Raw genomic sequence first — 19148 nt, 5'->3', positions numbered from 1 at the left:
AAAAAAAATGGTTCTACGAAACAATGTAGCCCAACAATGCCAAGAGCAAATAATTTTACATTCTATTATTCGATCCCGGATGAGGCTGAGTTACTGACCGACTAATTTCATGGATACTTGCCCAACAGGCTACCCGTTACACAGAAATGCAATTTTAATTCTCCGTGCGCTGCTCAACAGACGAGCCTGACCGAGCTTCGGAAACTTTGAGAATAGAAAATACTGCGACCGCTTTACGTGAGGTCAATGGGTAAATAGAATCCTCTCGTTCGAAGCAGATCTGGCGAAGAATTCTAAACGAAACCCCGAAAAGCGAAACGTTCGATACGAAGAGAGGCCCAGATATCAATGTACGCGTGTACACAGGTTTAATTAGGATTGCTCGAGTTCTTTTGAAGGGAATTCGTTCGGATTCGATACGCAGTCTTTTTGCCGGAATGGTACGAAAGATTACGATGCAATTTCAGCAGCAAGCTGACATTCTGAAGACCAATGTTGCTTGACTGATCGAGAAGGCAGAGCCGCGCATTCCAGTCTGGTTTGACCATATGAAGAAAGAAGGAAGAAAGAGAAGAAGAAAACGAAGGGTCGTTGCTGTACTCAGCGGAGAACATTACGTTGCGTTTGAAAGAACGATCGAGACGGTTTCAGAGAAACTTCTTCGCGAAGATTCACACCTGTTGAACTTTCGTGAGTTCGCAACTCTCTCGTTAAATTGCCATAATTGCGAGAAACGTACAGCAACAGATGATCTTTTTAAGTACGAATGTTTAAATACCATGAATTCTAAACACTTTCTTCGGGAGGATATTTATCGTTTCTATTTAATACCACGAGGAATGCGTACATTTCCAAACTTGTTCCTCGAGGTCATTAATGGAGCCTCGAAATCCCGCAAAAAAGGACCGCCTTGACCCGTTCCGTTGCTCCTTTTCTTCCACCCAGATCATTTATCTCCGGGGAACGTTTGTTCCTCGATTATCTTGACAGTGGTTTGTCCCTCGAAGGCTGCGTTCTTCAATCTCATCAACAGTTATCAGTAAATCTGCTTTACTTTTATTCCAGCTTCCTCAAAATTTATTTCGTTTCGTTTCATAATTTTCCCTCGTTTATACCTGTGAAGATGCTTCTCTCCAAGAACTTTTGGTTCCTCTTCTGCCCAACGAAAATTATCAGCCACGCCCTCGAAATTTATAACAATCATATTTAATTAGGGGAGATATATCCCCTTCGATTTTCTGGTCTAATGGACTGCCTATCTATTACCGCTTGACCCTACGAGAATTCTAATTCCCGCTATAATAAAGGCTCGATGTACCATTTCGGTCCCTACGAACCCTCGAGGGATACCGCAGTCATTCAGGACCTATTGATTTTTTCCGTTTAACCGCCGCTTACTGAATCCCGTTATCTGCACGTGCACAGGCTTCCATAGCTCGTGCACCTTGCACAATTTACCCGCATCTGCAAGAGAAATCTAGGCTGCTGTTTTCCAATGATTTTCTTCCCTCGACGAAATCCCGCGTTTCCCTTTCGCCAGAGTAAAATCGCGGAAGGTAAAGGAAGAACAGGGTAGGTACAGGTGGAAAATGGACGCTTCGAGGAGGTCGGTGCACAGGTAGACACGCTTCGCTGAAGAGACTGCAGACGAAGAGAGAGAAAGAAAAGGAAAAGAAAGAGGGAGCTCGGAGTAAGAGATAAAGTTTGAGGTGACCAGAGTCCCGAAAGAATCGAAAGGTAGGTCGAGGTAAGGCTTGTGCGTAAAAAGTGAGCAAGAGGATGGTGGCTCGCGATTAAGAGACAGATGAAAAGGTGAGAAAGAAACGGAGATAGAGAAATTCGAAAGGAGAGTGGGGAGAAGAGGAGCCGAGTGGACGATAGAGCTCGGGGCATGGTGGAAACGAGCTACGAAGACGTGACGTATACAGTGCTGAAGAGTAGTATAGTGCACCATGGTGTAGCATGGCATAGTTAAAGTGGGAGAAACCGTGTATGACCGTCCTCACCGTAAGCCAGTCCCGTGTGAACGACCGTCAAGCGAACCTCGAACGAAACTCGATCAAGCCTCCCGAGGCTCTTCCTTCTCCTCGATTCAACCTCCTTCGATTTTTCAACGAAATTCACCGAGATATTCGTTCGACCCCACGGTACGAGTATCGCGAAACATCGATGGAGGACGAGTTTTATCACAGTCCAGTGATTCGAAAGTCGGATACAGCTGTCTGCCGGTGGTAATTTTGTGTCAACTCGATAACACACTTCCGAAAGGATCGGTGAAGTTAAAAGCGTCGATAGTGGCAGTGTAGTTATGTGACGAAAGGTGTACGCCATGTAGAAACGAAGAAGAAATATCCTGTTAATAATTGGAGCAATTAAAACCGTGTAAAACTGGTCTTCCAGTTTGTAAAATAAGTGAAACGTCTCTCTAATAAGGACACCAGCAGCTGCGAGTGACATCAACCCGCATAAGCGAGACGCGACGTGGAAACGTTCGGTGAGCTTAACGAGTGGAAAGCTGAAAAAGCGCGAGAAAGTTTGGGGAAAAAAGGTGGAAAATCGAGGAAGAGATCGCGAGAAAGGTGGAAAAGAAGGTGAGACGTACTACATCGTACGAAAAAGCTGACTCGTTCTTGTTCACGAACGCAAGAACACACCGGACCTAGCTGCGGCCAAGTAGGTCAACCGGCGTGCGCGAGAGTGCGAGACCGAATAAAAGAGAGGAAGAAGGGAAAGAAAAAAAGAAAGAAAAGTATCGACGGGAGAAGGATTGAACGAAGAAAGGAAGGAAAGAATGGCGAGACGAGGGCATTCGAGTTTCCACGATGCTCGACGTTTTTACTCGGCATAGGTTCGCGATCCAAAATGGCGGCGATCGGCTGGTATCGTGGCACGATTTACAACGATAAAGACTGGTCCAACCACCGCCGGTGTTGCTAAAGAACTTCTCTCCAGTGTCCTTGACAATTAGCCTGACCTTGATCGGAAGGTGCAACCACCGTTCGACCGCAACGCTCAAGGATACCAGGATGCCAGGACTCGCGGGGTCGAAGGTCCTCGTGACCTTGTCGCTGCTGATTCTTTCAGGTAAGTGGATGCCGACTCAAGGTTACGCTTATGCCAAGTGCAAACACGAGTACAGGGTTTCCACTTTTGCGGAAACTTTGACGTTCGGGTAGATTCATTTTTAAAACGCTTATGGAATTAACGCGTGAACCTGTTTGATGGGACTTTATTAAAGAAGCCACGTGCGGTCGAGTTTTAAACCGGTACCTTGACCTCTGTCGAAAATCTCCTGATGTTCGAGAGACAAGATAGTGAACCAAGAGTGTCCATCGCGTTACAATAGGACCGCTTTTACGACTTGCTACTCAAACCGAGACGTATCTACTGAAAATCGGGAAATCGAGTGTATACACTAAAGCTTAATGATTTCTTCTTGAGAAGCACTATTACACGATCTGAAAAGAAATATATGGTTCCATTTAAAAAACGAAACTTGACCATCATATCTCTTAAACTAATAATGCAAAAGATTTTTCACTTCTGCCAAAACATAGGCCCCCTTTTGTCGTGCAATTCCCATATCAACCATTTTTTGTACCATTAATAGTTACGGAATAACGGAATTATAACACTTAAGTTGAGCCACCCTGTATACGCCGTCAAAAAACGATACTTCTTTATCAATGGATACTGTAATAAGTATCCTCAGGAATGCTTGCATCCCTAACACACAGCCAGAGGGTGCTTTCACGGGAATAATCATACAGATCGTGCAATCGACTCGTAATTGCAGCGGAAACTGATAACAGTCGATGATTTACCATGTTCCGCGGTGTAGATAGGTAAGTAGGTATATATCCGGCTCTACCAAAGAGTATCAATAATTTACTATAAGAATTCACCATAAAGTTGCGGCTAGAAATCAAGGAACTCGGTGGAAAAAAGGGTTCGTCGACCTGTGGAGAGTTATCTCGAGTATAAATATTCAAAAGTCGAGTAAAGCTGACGGTAATTAATTTTTCTCCTCGTAATGGAGTATCAGGCTCTCCATTGAACACGCATAGCGTTAACAAAGCTCGAGTAATTAAAAAATGAATACATAGGGACGTTGTTTGAAAGAAACATGCGTCACAGACGCGTTTCAAAAGCAACAGAGGAGAAAGCTGCAAACATGACGCGCATTCGTGTCCTGGCACGTACCTGTTACTCAGAGATTTTCACATCCCAGAGTAAAACGTTCGTTCGAAAGCGCTAAGAAACATTTACGCGTTCACAGTTTGCCGAGGAGAGCTGAAATTCTAAAAAATTACAAAATTCTTGAAAAGGGAATCGAGAAACTCGTCGTTCGATAACAAATACGTGGACGCAAACGGTTCGTTGACCTATGCAAATTGGACAGTTTTTCAGAACTTAGGTGCGGCTTAATCGCCAAGGTCCTCGGGTCATCGACCAGGATTCCACGCGCGATTAAACGAAATGAAAAATTATTTTCACGAGCTCTCTTCTTCCAATTTGTAACTTCAACTGGTTTACGCAACCAGAAGAATTTACATGAGACGTTTAACGTCATCGTTAACGTGGACGAGCCACTGCTACAAAGAAACGTATCCGGCATGGGGTTTCGTCACTCGACTTTCGCCCAGACGCGTTTGCCGTGAAAGTGTCACGAAATCGCGTCAGAACGGAAAGTCCATTGGTTCACCGTTCAACATTTCGTCTGCCGGATAAAGAAGACAAATTTTCATGAAAATCCTCCTCGAAAGGACAAGTGGACGATTGCCCAAGATAATGGTTAAATTGAAAGAGGATCTGAAGAGATAGTTGAACGTGGGTCGTGAACGCTCCACGTGGCAGGGTACGTGTTAACGAGTCCCAGGGAACACGTGTCGAAGGTCGCCCCGACACCTGTCGAACCCCGAGGATGGGGCTACCAAATGTCGTGTTCGCCAGCGAAAAGAATAAATATTGGGCTGGAATGGTGTACCGTTAACTCTGCCGTTACCGCCTCGAGTTACCGTCGCATAGCTCGGTCTACGGTCTTTCACGGACAAACCCCCTTCGACGTTTCTTTCTTCTTGCTTTCAAGTCGTGCCAGACGTTGTTAGAATTGCGTCACGGGTTCGAACAACCCAATTTACGGCGACAGATAATCTACAGGGTATTTTGGTGGACTACGTTCGGTCTATGTCAGTGGTGGCCAAAAATTCCCAAATATTATTTATCGACTGCCTGACGTGCCGGGTAGTTTTTTAAGTATATTTATTTAAATAACTACAGTCAACAATTATGCTAGCTATTAGAAAAAAAATGGAATCTATAAATTCGTGCCAACGTAAAGACGTGCCATCTCTGGCATGCGTACCCTAAGTTTGCCACCACGGGTCTACATAAGTAATGGGGGTGATCCTAAATTTGCGTGTATCTTCATTCATTAGCTCGAACAATCATTAACAGCTTGTAATGGCTGTGTTTCCGGATGGCTCCACCAAAATTGAGAACTCAGGTTTGGTATATAACCTAAATTGACTGCAAGAAACCGATTAAAGTTGGTTTCAGAGCTGGATGTCTTACTGTTTTCGAGATATCGTGGTAAGGTTAGGTTAGATTAAGTTAGGTTCTGTGTATGCGCAGTATCGAATAGCGCATGCGCAGTACCGAATAGCGCATGCGCAGTACCAAATAGCGCATGCGCAGTCCCAAAATTGCATAAAAATTTCTTACCACGATATCTCAAAAATGGTGAGACATCCAGCTCTGAAACCAATTTTAATCGGTTTCTGGTAGTCAATTTAGGTTATATACCGAACTTGAATTCTGAATTTTGGTGGGGCCATTCGGAAACTATACAAAATTGTACAAAATTGTACCAGGATATCTCAAAAACGGCAAGACATCCAGCTCCGAAACCAATTTTAATCGGTTTCTGCTAGTCAATTTAGGTTATATACCGAACCCAAGTTCTCAATTTTGGTAGGGCAATTCGGAAACTTATCCCTGGTAATCAATGGCAAAACGTAGATAATCGAAGAGACAAAGGAGGGTGGAATGACGGGTATTAAAGGCAATTGGGAACAAGAATGAAAATTAATGGACGAGGAAACGCGGTCGTTAATCCCTGTACACGCGAGATTCCATTAATGTGATTCAGTGGTCGGTAAATATCATCGTTACATAGATATCTCGTCAGGCAATCGAAGGTATCTAGAACCGGTAATATTTTTTACGGACGTTTTCCGCACAACACAGAAACTATGTTACCTCGTTACCTCGTGAGCCGCACGTCGTGTTTACCATGAACTTCACGCGAGCTCTTGCATTTTCTCAAAGTTATTCGTCCGTGTCACGACAGCCTATTATCTTTACACTTAGTATGCCCAATAGTAGAAACTAATTACTCCATAGAGTCGGTGAAATTTTCGGCGAATTCAACGGGGCGGTCAAAACGGTGAGGCCGTTAAATTAGCATTGCTAATTATTCCGGGCAATGACTTATCCGGATGAGGCAGACGCAGAAGAGCCTTGGGCCTGTTGAAGGATTCAGGACACCGCGAACCTGACCAACAGACTGCATTCCCCGTTCGCTGCGACAGAATCAACGATGCAATTCACCTACATTCTCACGGGATCCCATGCTCTCACGTTAGGAAGGTTATGGTATTCGCCAACACCGTTATCCGTTCGCGGCATGCAAGCCGCGTTTATAATTATTATTTACGCCTCGATCCAAATAGGAAACGAAAGTCTTGTTAACAAGTTAGGAAATTGATTCGTCGATCTTATCTGCGGGATAGATCATAGATCGCAAAGGGGTCGTTACGCGCGATTTCAAGATCGCGAACGATTAATTAACTCCTGATCTCCATAATTTAATAAAATTATAGGTATCGAACTTTCAAATTGTATATCGTTAATCAAAGCTTCCGACTGCGCTCGAAATACCGAATGCTTTTTAATTTACCCAGATTCTCACGCTGTTTCGTAGCATCATCGCTCTCCCCGCGTAATGTATACCTCGGAAACTAAGTTAGCTGCCTTACTGTAACCTCGGCTACAACGAACACCGTAATCTCGTCGACGGTAATACGTAGTGAACCAACAATGGCTCTACCGTTTCCACTTGGGAAAAAGAAGAAAAATGAACCGAGACACACGTATGTAACTGTAGTTCCGAGACGGACGATCTTAATCCTTGTACGAACTGATCATATAATGTGTTTTCAGAAATTACACAGGGCTGTTGGTGAATGACAGACAATCGTGTCTTTACAGGCACAGGGGGATTAAGAAACTGTGTTCTCACGTCTGATTTTCTTAACACTAAAACTACCTTTGATGCATACTTATGTTTCAGTTGAAAGGATGAAAAATAATTTAATGTATACATCCATTCTTTATCTCGATAATAGCCAACATACATTTCAACAAAAATACCTCGATGAAATTTAAAAATTAAAATAGGAAACTGAATGATTTGGTAGTTTTAGTGTTAAGTAAGCGTTCGAGTCTCATTGTCAGTAGAAAATCAAATAGATAAAGAATTAAACAATTTAATATTCAGGGTGAAGCATTTAAACAGGTCTTCTGACTAACTCGATTGCTATTGATAGAAAAAAAATGGGTCAGACGAAACTTGCTTGGTGTAGAGAATGACACAATTCTATGTTAATAGTTTTTTTTATAAGTGGACGTATTCTACAATCATATTCTACACTCCCAAAATAATTTGGGCGCCTTGAAACGCCCTATTAGACAGTACATAGAAAAGTGTACCATTTTAATTTAAAAAACATTGTTGAGTTTTATATGTCTTCTACATGTCTACATGAGAATTATGCCATCCTCAAAATCAAGCAAGTTTCGTCTGATCCACTTTTTTTGTATTACCAATAGCAATTGAGTTACTCAGGTGGCCTGTTTTAGGTGCCTCACCCTCTCGATAATAGCCAACATACATTTCAACAAAATACCTCGATAAAATTTATGAATTGAAATAAAAAACTCAAAGCCAGTCATTTTGTCCGGTTTCGCAGTTCTAATATTAAGTGTTCGAATTTCAGTTGAAAATAATTGTAGAAAATTAAATAGATAAAGGATGAAGCATAATTGAATATATATACATCCATTCTTTATCTCGATAATAGCCAACATACATTTCAATAAAATACCTCGATAAAATGTACAAATTAAAATAAGAAACTCGAAGCCAGTCATTTTGTCCGGTTTGGCAGTTCTAATATTAAGTGTTCGCAGTTTGTTGAAAATAATGTAGAAAATTAAATAGATAAAGGATGAAACATAATTTTAATATATACATCCATTCTTTATCTCGATAATAGCCAACATAAATTTCGATTAACATAAGCCTCGATAAAATGTCCAAAATAAAATAAGAAACTTGAAGCCAGTCATTTTGATTGGTTTGGTAGTTCTAGTGTTAAGTGTTCGAGTCTCATCAACAGCATCTCTTCAGCTTAATCTCCATAAAGGTGTTCCTCTAGCGTATCAAGGAGAATCAGAGAACATCGAGAGCATGATGTTCGGCGAGTAGAACGAACCAGCGGTCAGCTTAATTGCGGTTGCGAACGAACAACTGTTTGAAAATTCGTGTCGCTACGAACGTTCCTTAACGAGCAATTACCATCAGCTTCGCGCTATTAAAATTACTTGATCTCGCAAGTACTTCGTCATCTTCGCCGCAGAGTAATCAGACTTATCGATTCATCTCTTTCAAATGCAAGTAGAAACGTGCTCTGTTTGTTAGAAAATATTAATCACCGATTTATCGATGAAAGAATCATTCATTTTTCTAAATCATGTTCTTTAACTAAACGAACGTGCTCCGTTAGGCTGGTGCTCTCATTATCCCGTTAACAGCAGGAACTGTCTCGAGGCGGAGCATTCTACGAAACAGTCGGTCAAAGACGGTGAAAGGTTTGAAAAAGAAGGAAAAAGTCCGCAGGAAAACGATACTATAATATGCACACTTTCTACGAGACAAAGCTGAAGAGCCAACGTGTCGTTTGCGGCTTGCTGCTTTCGATGGAAACGCGTGGCCGTGCACGGCACTCCGTGTTCAATTTCGATCGGAGCGATTAATTATGTCGGTTAGTATTCCAGATCTCCGCGCGATATTTAGAACGGCCAGGATCGTTATTATCGTCCCGCGATCATCTCGACAGACCACAGGAAATTTTAGTTTCACTTAAATTGCTTCGCGCGTCGTTGAATCGCTGCATGGAAATCTTCCATTGTTTCTGTCCCCGTCTTGCCATGGAATTTCAATGCGTTTCCATCGAATGCGATGGCGAACTGGCTGGTATAGTCATGTGTGACAATGATTTCCCTTGCTAAGGGAAACTGCAGAGAAACGTGTTGTTTCAGAGGGTATTTTCATTTAGAATGGTCACTTTTAGGTGATTTTTGAAACTGAAGAATCTATCTTGTACATATTGGTGTACACAGTGCCGGCTTGGGGGGGGATCGTCCAGGACGCTGTAAATTAATAAAGCTGCCATGTAGTTTCATAATTTTTTACAATCTAACTACAGATTCATCGCTTCATATTATTACCTTGTCTTTCTTTCTTAAAAATTTTAAGCCCCTGAATGGGCATCACGATAATCTTGCCCAGGGCGCCAATATTGCTAAAACCGGCACTGGGTGTACAATACAAACAAACGCCTTTTCATTATAAGAAAAGTAAATATGATGCTTTTCTGATTGAAAAATGAGGTGGTTAACCTTTTGAAACATGGCGGAGCTAAAAATGCTTTTTATAACAATTCGGAAAATTAAAATTAATTGACACAGAGGTTTATATTGAAACCCATCTCAGTGTGTACACTAATGTATTTTAATCAATACCATTCATAGCACGATGGGGCTGTTTATATCCCACGCATTAATTAATTTTTTTTAAAATTTTTTATCAATTTTATGTAATTTTATTTCTCCATTAATTAAAATGAACTTAATTTGTTAAATTTTATAAGAATAAAATGTCTGGCCAACATGGGTCTTTTCATTGCCTAAAATTCGGTGCTTCAAAGAGTTGACGTGTTATGATCCTCGAGGAAATCGTAAACCGTTCGATTGTGTAATAGAACGTAATCCACGGGACGTAACATTAAGACACTGCTGATTGGGATCCCGTAATTGATTCCAGACAAAAACTACCGCTCGAATATCGCCGATGTCGATGAACCTTTTTTTCTCCCTCCCCGCAGAAAGCGGAAGATGCGCGACAGGAGGAATGTCGAGGGAATGAAAGAAGGAGGAGGAAAGAGATAGTAGTAATTTCATACTCGTCACGTCCACGGTTGGTCAAACCACTCGATACCGGCCTCGAGAATGTCAACCGTTCGAGTACCGTTTCCCTTGCCGATCGGCCATGGATCTTTGCGATTTTTTGCCACTCCACGAACCCTTCTGCCATGGCTATCGACAGGTTTCTTATGGCTTCGACCGGGTGATTTAAGTTAAATGCCCGATTGATCGAACGTTCGAGGAAACGTGAAATTACTTTTACAAAGAATCCAGGATTCATTGTTTTCGAAAATGCAGAAGCACTTCTGGCATATCTTTCGTGACGTGTAATCGATTAAATTTTCTACAGGTGTTTCGGCTATCCAAAATGATCGAACGTCTTCTCGGTCCTCTAAAGAAGACATCATCCTCAGCTCGTATACAGGGCCTGAGAGAACGTCCAGCGTGTTTCATCGCGATGCGTCGCCAACTTTCCAAAGAACCGTTCCAGCATTTCAACTGGAAAGCTCGAAAAGCGTCAATAACTATGACAAAGAAGAGATCAGGTTCGAAGACAGGAATACCAGGCACGAGGAATCTATCGACGAGCTAACGTCGTCGAAACACGTCGATCATATAGACGGGAACAACATCGAAGTGAAACCGGGGGAATATTATCAGTAAGTCTTTCAAAACAATTTTGTCGATCTACGATTTATATCCGCTATAATTCTCATCTTTCTTTCAATAGTATAACACCCACAACGAGCGAATCCATGTCGGGGGAAGGACAAGGGGCTCCGCAGGGACCAAAACTCTTGTCGGAGCCCCACCAACTGGCTGGAGTGTCAAACCAACAGGCACACTACTTGCAAGCAATAGATCAACAAAGACGGGCACGCCAAGAGATCCCCAGGATCTATAGCGAACACGCTCCGCCGCCTATCCTGCAGACCGCTTCTCCAGGAAACCGACAGGCGAATCCTGATATACAGGACATCATCACGGGTATCGTCAAATTGTTGAACGGGAACGTGAATGTCGCTGCCAACACGGTCAGGCCCTTGAGGCCGATTCAAGCCACCAGGTACGACCTGATTATTACCTTTCTAAGCAACTGTGGGATTGGAAGTTTTGGAAGAACAAGTGTCGCAATCGTTTAATGGAGGGGTTTCGTCTCCCCGGACGCCTTGAGTTCGGGCCGGGGAGCGCTAGGTGGCGGCGAGAGGAACCGTGCTCTCGCAAGCGCTCGCCCGGCATGCGGCTCGAATATATACAACTTTCGAACCGCGGTATGATAGGTGTATGGGGCAGGGGTCGTCTGTTGTCAGCCCCACTGACGAGTCTAATGCCGGCAGTACACGCTCGCCGAGGCGATTCGAACGCGAGATCTCCCGAGGCGAGAGTCCCGATACCCGAGATCCGAGAGCACCGTGTACACTCTCGCGAGGGCTACCCGTGTGCACCTAGTGTCGGCTTCGTTTCCTTTGACTCGTCCTGAAAGCTCGCGTCTAGGCCGAGCGCTCCGAGCACGAGGCGAGAGGGCACGAGGCGAGGTGAGACCATCAAGTACATTCTCGTGCTCGCCTGGTCTCGGGTCGCCTCGGCGAGCGTGTACTGCCGGCATAACAGACGATCCCGAGACGAAACACCGTTTGTTTTCTTTCGACTGCTACACAAGCTGACGTGTAATTGTATTTTTATTGGCCTAAGAAACTAAACTAGTCTAAATGTTCTGAAAATATCCACTCGCTATTCCTCGCTGTTCTGTTCTACACAAATCTACACAGTTCTACGCCAGACTACTCTGTTCAGTCCTTCCTGACTCTCAAAATCACTCTGCCCGCTTTTTCCTCCATGAGCACCCTTGTCACCAGGTTATTGTCGAAAGTGACCCTAGTGGGGTTCATAACCCGTTCTACCGTTCCCAAGCTTTTGCTTATAGCGGCGGTGTTCAATGGCGCTTATTGCACCAAAAAATAAATCTACCCCCCAGCAGCTACCATCCTCCAAGCGGCACCGGGTTTGGATAAACTGTCCACCTTTTGGGTTTGCCAATCATCGTTTTCGGGTACGGAAGACCCAACACTTGACTCATTGCCGGCGTAAGGAATGTTGATATTGGGACGAAAACACTAACCTGAGTGGGTTAATAACTCAACCCGCCAGTCACTCACTTCCATATTCTCTCTCTCTTATTCACACCTCAATGCCTAAACTATAAACTTAAAAACTAACTCCGGCAATGCCAAGTACGGTTCTATAGACCGTCACCGGCCGCCTGCGAACCATCTACAGGGTGATCCTCTCGCTAGGGGACACAAAGTAACACTGGCGACAATGGACCCCTTGACCACACCATAAAGAGGTCCGTATTAAGGACCTACCCGGGCCGAGACGACTCTGTGTGTCTTCATGGTGCGGTCAAAGGATTTCATTGTCACCAGTTCCTTTGTGTCCCCTAGCGAGAGGATCACCCTATATGTCCTGAGTGGCTCGATCATAAAATCGTTCGCGTATACCGCAGGCAAAGAGGAGGTAAAACAAGAGGCGACACTCCGGGCGGCACCTTTGATGTCGACGATTCGCTGTCCCTTTAAATGGGTTGTATCAACGAGCGGGAAGTTTGAATGAATTGGATGTAATACTGTCTTTTCATAACAATCTTTTATAACTAGAAACCTTTTTGCATCGTCAATTTTTCTGTACTTATATTATTAATCGAAGTATTTACATTAATTTTACATAATTGAAAAGTGGGAAAGTAAGAAATATAATAAAATGATAATATTAGAAAATATGTTTGAACATAAATTACACAATTATACAATAGGATGAGGGAAGGTTTCGGATAATATATTTGAAGACATTACAATATTTACAAATTTAATACAATATGAAGTCTTCTATCTTTTTTAACGCAAGTTTTAATCTAATCAATAAAATTTTAATCTAATAAATAACTTTAATAAATATTCAAGGGGAAAATTGTTACAAGGATGAATAAAACCAGTTACATTTCTACATAAATGATACATATTTTTACCTACATGGGTGCGAAGTAAAATAGAATTCATGGTTTATGACGGTCTGAAATGCCATAAACTCTTGCTTTTTGGAGCATTCTGACAAAGAAGTTTCCACAAAATAGGGTATGTACGTAAATCCACAGTACAAACTGGCCGCGCGTTCACGACTGTTCACGGCCGAAAACGAAGATTGCCGAATGGACCTTTAAATGGGTTGTACCACTTCGTCTCTCTCTACAAGTAGTTTCTCTCTCAGAGTGTCGCCTCTTATTATACCTACTGTTTGCCACAGGTATTAGGCTCTAACCGTCGCACCCCACATAACTATGGTTCATTAACAAACACGTGATTATCTGTTTTAGGATTAACAACAGAGGTCCGCCGAGAATATCCGACGTCCCTCCATTACCACCTGATTTCGATACACCTGGAATGAATCCTCCTCCTCCACCGGATCATCCTTATCCCTTCGAGAAACCACCAGCCCCGGACAGACCCTTGGTGAACCAATTACCGCCCGAGAGGCCAATCAGACCCTTCGTGAACGGCGTTCCTCTGCCAGAACAAATCGTTCCGCAAGGAAATCGTCCGTGGACTTGGAACCGTCCTGGTTCGAACAGGCGACCAATTCCTCCGTACAAACCTTTGCCACCGTCCTCGGAGTCCGCTTTCAATCGGGAGAAAGAACAGGAGGACAAAAACACGAAACCTGACGCAACGTTGACAGAGGAATCCTCGACGAAAAAAGAAGATCAAAGCGAAACTACCACGAACGCTTTGGAGAACACGACCAAGTATCACCAGGAGGGTGACAATCAAAAGGTCAGGTTCGATTCGAAGACCACGATGAAACCAGCTACAGAGGGTATCACGAAAAATCCTGAATCAGGAAGCTCCATGAAGAAGGATAACAAACATCAGTCTCCGTCTAAAGAGAACAAAGTGAATAATCATAACCCATCGTCGCCTCCAACGGAATCCAATAATGTTAATAAGATAAATAACATGAAACAGGAAGATTCGGCAAAACCTGTGATACCGTTGGAAGGTTCGGTGAAACCAACAAAGTCCACGAAAATCAACGACACACAGAGACCCAATTCCAGCGTGAACAACGAAAAATCTATCGACAAGCCGAGCGTGTCCAAGACCCCGATAAAATCCTATTCCACGTCCACGCTGAATATCGAGACCAGCTCGTCGGTCCATGTAATCGAGCCTACGACCACAAAAACGGTCGTTCAATCGACCACAATCCCCGTGAATAATAGTGCAAGTTATACGCCAATTGCGCCTAGTATAGTGGCTTTAGAACCGAGCAAATCGTCCGATTTTGAAAGTACCATCAGCACATCGAGTGTACCAACACCGACGGACAATTTACCATCGACTTTCACGAAAGGCTCGTCAATAGCGGACAAAAGTATAATCCATACTCCGGCCTCCAATACGTTCACAAAGAATTCAGGTAATAGAATAGACGTATTATTTTTTTATTCGATGAAACAAAGAACTTTTCAAATACAATCGTAGGGGTAGGCTCTGTATAGATATAAAAAGGGAAATAAGCTAGCGGTCGGCAAAGGGTTAATTAATTCCCTTTACACGGCTTATCATGCTCAACTAATTTCCTTTGTAGCTGCCACGGATCGCTATGCTTACCGACCCCGACCTGGGATAGTCCTTGACGACACCTTGGATTACACGGGCAGCCAAGGATTGGCTACTCAACGACCTTACGCACCACCGAGACATCCACCTCTCGGTGATATTTTTGATGTCACGGTCTCGGCTATTCAAGGACCGGGTGGCGCAAGTTCTGGTATACATTCATGCGTTTAATCCTTTCCCTTTGTACCGCGTATACAAACTCGTTCATTGTTGACCAGCTCGCGAATTAGTATGAAAACCCTGGGAGACTTTTCTTTGTTTCATTAGGGGATGGTGTAAGGGTGCCGGTAAACGCGGGAAACGCGGACGTGATTCTCACGTCGGCGGTCGAGGGTCAAGGATTTGTCAGCATCGACGGGAAAAGAACGTACTTGAACCTATTCGAGAACACAGATCGAACATCGACGCACGTGCAACCGCAGCCTCAGCCGACCAGAACGCAATCGCCCGCCGTCGTCGGCACTGGGTTCGTATCCTTAACCCTTTCGTTAACGATGCTATGCGAGGGATGACATTTTCCTTCTACAGATTTGCTGTGCCGCAACCGGACCCACCTACGGTGACTCCGAGGCCCAGCGGACCGATTCGAAGGCCCACGTTCCACAGGAGACCCACCCAGCCACCGGTCAGGATAGACACCTGCATCGTGGGCGACACGAGTACTTGCGACATCAGTCAACACGAGGCGTGTGCCACCGTTCAAGGGGTGTCTGCTTGTCACTGTAAACCAGGATACGCGAGGCTACAGCACTCCTTGCCGTGTAAAAGTTCGTACAAACTTGTTCGAATCAAGCCAAATCGAGAGAAACTAGATTAACACGTTGAATGCCATGAGATCCATATTTGGGTGACGCTTGAATTGCCAAAGGAAGCCATTATCTACAGGGTTTCGTTTAAAACAGGCCACCTAAATATCCCCTCTATCTCTGAAAATACAAAAAATGTTTCTAACGTAATCTAACTGGTTTCAAAAGACGAATCAGATGGAAGAATCGTTTTTTATAAATTGTAGTTTTTTAATCGTTTTTCTAGGTCGCTCATGTTTTTTACGTATGTACACACATTTTTTGTTGTTGTATATTATAGAAAATATTATTGTGCATTCATACATGTTTAATAGCACGACCTTGAAGTGATCGTGGACTCTAAAATTTAAACACGAGTGACTTTAAAAAAACGATTAAAAAATTACAATTTATAAAAAACGGTTCTTCCATCTGATTCGTCTTTTGAAACCAGTTAGATTACGTCAGAAACATTTTATGTATTTTCAGAGATAGAGGAAATATTTAAATGGCCTGTTTTAAACGAAACACCCTGTATATTATTAGGGATTTGGTTACTTATCTAATTAGAAATATTTTTACTAGGTATTCGGAAAATAATAAATAAAATTTTATCTAATGAAATTTTTAATAGCGTTTGCCTGGCAGTCAACGTGTTAAACAGATGATTTCTGTTGTTAGAAATCATCAGTATCGTGGTGTCGATGAGGGTGGACAAAATTTACGACAGGAAAGTCGTGTGGGACCGAGGATTCACGGACAAAGATTCCGAACCCTATCAAACTTTGGCCTACGAAGCTAATCGAGCTGTGAGTGAAATTAACGCTACGATTTGCGATTGAAAAGTTTTATTGAAGATTTGAGATAATTGTTTGAAATGTCCCAGATCGAATCCGCCATGTCGATGACACCGTTTTCGGACGAATACATGGGGTCCTTGATCAACGGTGTGTATCAAGGGGATATAAGCCAAGGCCAAGGGGGTGTCTTTGTGAACGCAACCCTGAAGCTCACCTATGAACCGAGAACAATAAGACCAAGTTTAGCAGGGGAGTTGCAGAGACATCTGCTCGGGGTTATTCATAGAAGGAGCAATAATATAGGGAACAGCGCTCTATACGTTGATAGTCCTCCTGGATCTATATCGAATTTACAAGGTCAGCATAAAAGACTACACGAGTCATACGTTCACTTTTTTACAATAAAATAACGATTTATATTACTTTTTGCAGACTTGGACGAGTGTGCTTCGTCAGAACTGAACGACTGCCATTCTTCGGCAATTTGCATCAACAATTGGGGTGGATTTACTTGCACTTGCAATCCAGGATTAAAGGATCCTCACAAGGATGATCCTAACGAATCTGGTAGGACTTGTATCTCCTGTCCTTCGACCTATTGCAACAATCGAGGCTCTTGTTCTTACCAAGGCGATCATATGCAGTGCTCGTAAGTAAATTAAGCTTTTCGGTAAGAACAAACAAGTTTTGTCTGCTTACAATAATTATTTATTCTATAGGTGCACTGGTAATTATTATGGTGCTCAATGCGAAGTCGATGGAGAGGTCCTGGGCGTAGCGATAGGGGCGTCCGTAGCAGCTTTAATCATTATAGTCCTGACATTAGTATGCCTGGTCATGTGGAGGTAATACTTTGGATAAAATTCTTTGGAAGATTTTCTTTTCTGTAGCAAAGTAACATAACGTTGTTTCCAATGCGTGCCACAGTCGACGATGGTCTCGCGAACAAAAATCCGTCGGCTCACCGGTGTACGGTTACATCCAGGGTGGCATCCCTGGGACGCTTCCAGGAACTCTGGCGAGGGTTGGTTCTGTGGGCACCCTCGCTTCCGTGAAACAAGGACCACCGACCAACTTGCCGCCGTACATGTGGGCACATTTTGGCGACCATATGGCAACTGCTAACGTATACGCCGTAAGTTATAGGGTTGTATTTCGAAGGATAAGGGTTGAATTTATGTTCTTCCAAATGGAGGGTATTTTAATCCTTTGAGTGCTATGGACGCATATATGCATTCAACGAAAGCTATTTGCGTGGACTATGGCGTATAGGAATTACAATTATAATTTAGTTGCACCCTGCGTATTCAATCAACATAATAGCAAAAAAAGTATTCCCTCCCCAATGATTGCAACCGCTAGGTGCGTGCCGTCCACGCGAACTGCTTCCGCCGGGAGTATTCATCGCTCAAAGGGTTAAAATTGAAGGTATATATTTATTCTTTTTTTTTTATTTCAGACGGAACCCATGGGACCAACGCGGCCAAGTTCCGCCGTGTTCGGATATCCACCACTGAACGTCCATGGAACGTTACCACCAGTACCTCTGCCAAGACTTCAAGCTCCGCCAAGACCGCGACAAAGACACCAACCCGATCCCGACAGCTCGGATTCCGAGCCACAGGACAAGGACAGGGCCGATCTGATCCCCCAACACAGCGGTTTTCATGTTCCCAGGCCACGATCTAGATCGTCTCTAGCCGTAAGCATCGGTTTTTCAATTTTATAAACGTTACCATCCATTTCACCGCGGTTTCGTGCTCAATGGTACTTCTATTTCAGAATCAAAGCGGAATTTACAATGACGTGGAGTACGACCAAGGTGATGTGCACCATTTATCGAAAAACAATATCCCGATGTCCACTTACAGGCCGTACTATCGAACGTGAGACACGTGAAAAAAGAACCTAGCTGTACTGTTTAAAAGGACAGAATTGTTAAGAGAGAAAAATATACGAGAAAAGTCGAAGCTGTGAATTCTGTCAATTGTTGAAATAATTGAAAACGAACTGTAAACGTAGATTATGGACACGTAGTATTAACAAGAAAGAAAAGAAATGAAATTAATGCACCTATGTATGTATGTTTTACAAAGATGTTATTTTACCTGTTTATAGATATTCAAGTCGATGTAAGGTATCAGCATTGCTAATTCTAGTTACTTATTTGTTATACTATATGAATATTTATTACCCTAACGTTACCCTCGATATAACATCTTGCAAAAAGAAAAATCATACCAAGGCTGTTTTATACGAACCTAGTGAAACGAAGGGTGCATACTGAACGACTAGTATTGAAGCAACTGCTCCTTTTAATTACTTTAATTTAGCCTATTATCGTCGATAATTATTTATATTTTATAGTTTAGCGATAAGTATCCGTGAAAATTTGTTAGTTTGCAGCTTGTGAATTATCTTGGGACCACCATATTTCAGATACTTATCACTAAACCGATAAACGATAACGCATGTAATATCATTACACAATCTAAGAGAAGAAAGATACGTATTAATAACCAAGGATCCGTAGTTCTCTTTGGAAACAAAGCGTGTACAAGGATCAAAAAGCAATATAAAATAAGAGTAAGAATAAGAATAATACTCGATGAGTG

At 42.9% G+C, this 19148-nt stretch overlaps 1 protein-coding gene across 1 annotated transcript; it reads left to right on the top strand.

The window, feature by feature from the left end:
- The first annotated feature begins 3017 nt into the window (after window positions 1-3017).
- LOC114879546 lies at window positions 3018-19113 on the top strand. The gene is made up of 14 exons (XM_046288660.1): window positions 3018-3084; window positions 10619-10928; window positions 11000-11335; window positions 13640-14745; window positions 14917-15099; window positions 15216-15414; window positions 15477-15715; window positions 16415-16542; window positions 16620-16890; window positions 16966-17182; window positions 17253-17378; window positions 17461-17668; window positions 17993-18235; window positions 18316-19113. Exons 1-14 carry the CDS (start codon window positions 3027-3029, stop codon window positions 18421-18423), a joined length of 3732 nt encoding a protein of 1243 aa, XP_046144616.1. The 5' UTR covers window positions 3018-3026; the 3' UTR covers window positions 18424-19113.
- The last annotated feature ends 35 nt before the right edge of the window (window positions 19114-19148 follow it).

The sequence above is a fragment of the Osmia bicornis genome, chromosome 14, assembly GCF_907164935.1.
Source record: "Osmia bicornis bicornis chromosome 14, iOsmBic2.1, whole genome shotgun sequence".
In the NCBI taxonomy this organism is placed as follows: Eukaryota; Metazoa; Arthropoda; class Insecta; order Hymenoptera; family Megachilidae; genus Osmia; species Osmia bicornis.
Note: the sequence above shows the minus strand (reverse complement) of the source record. Positions and strands in the feature narration are given on the sequence as shown.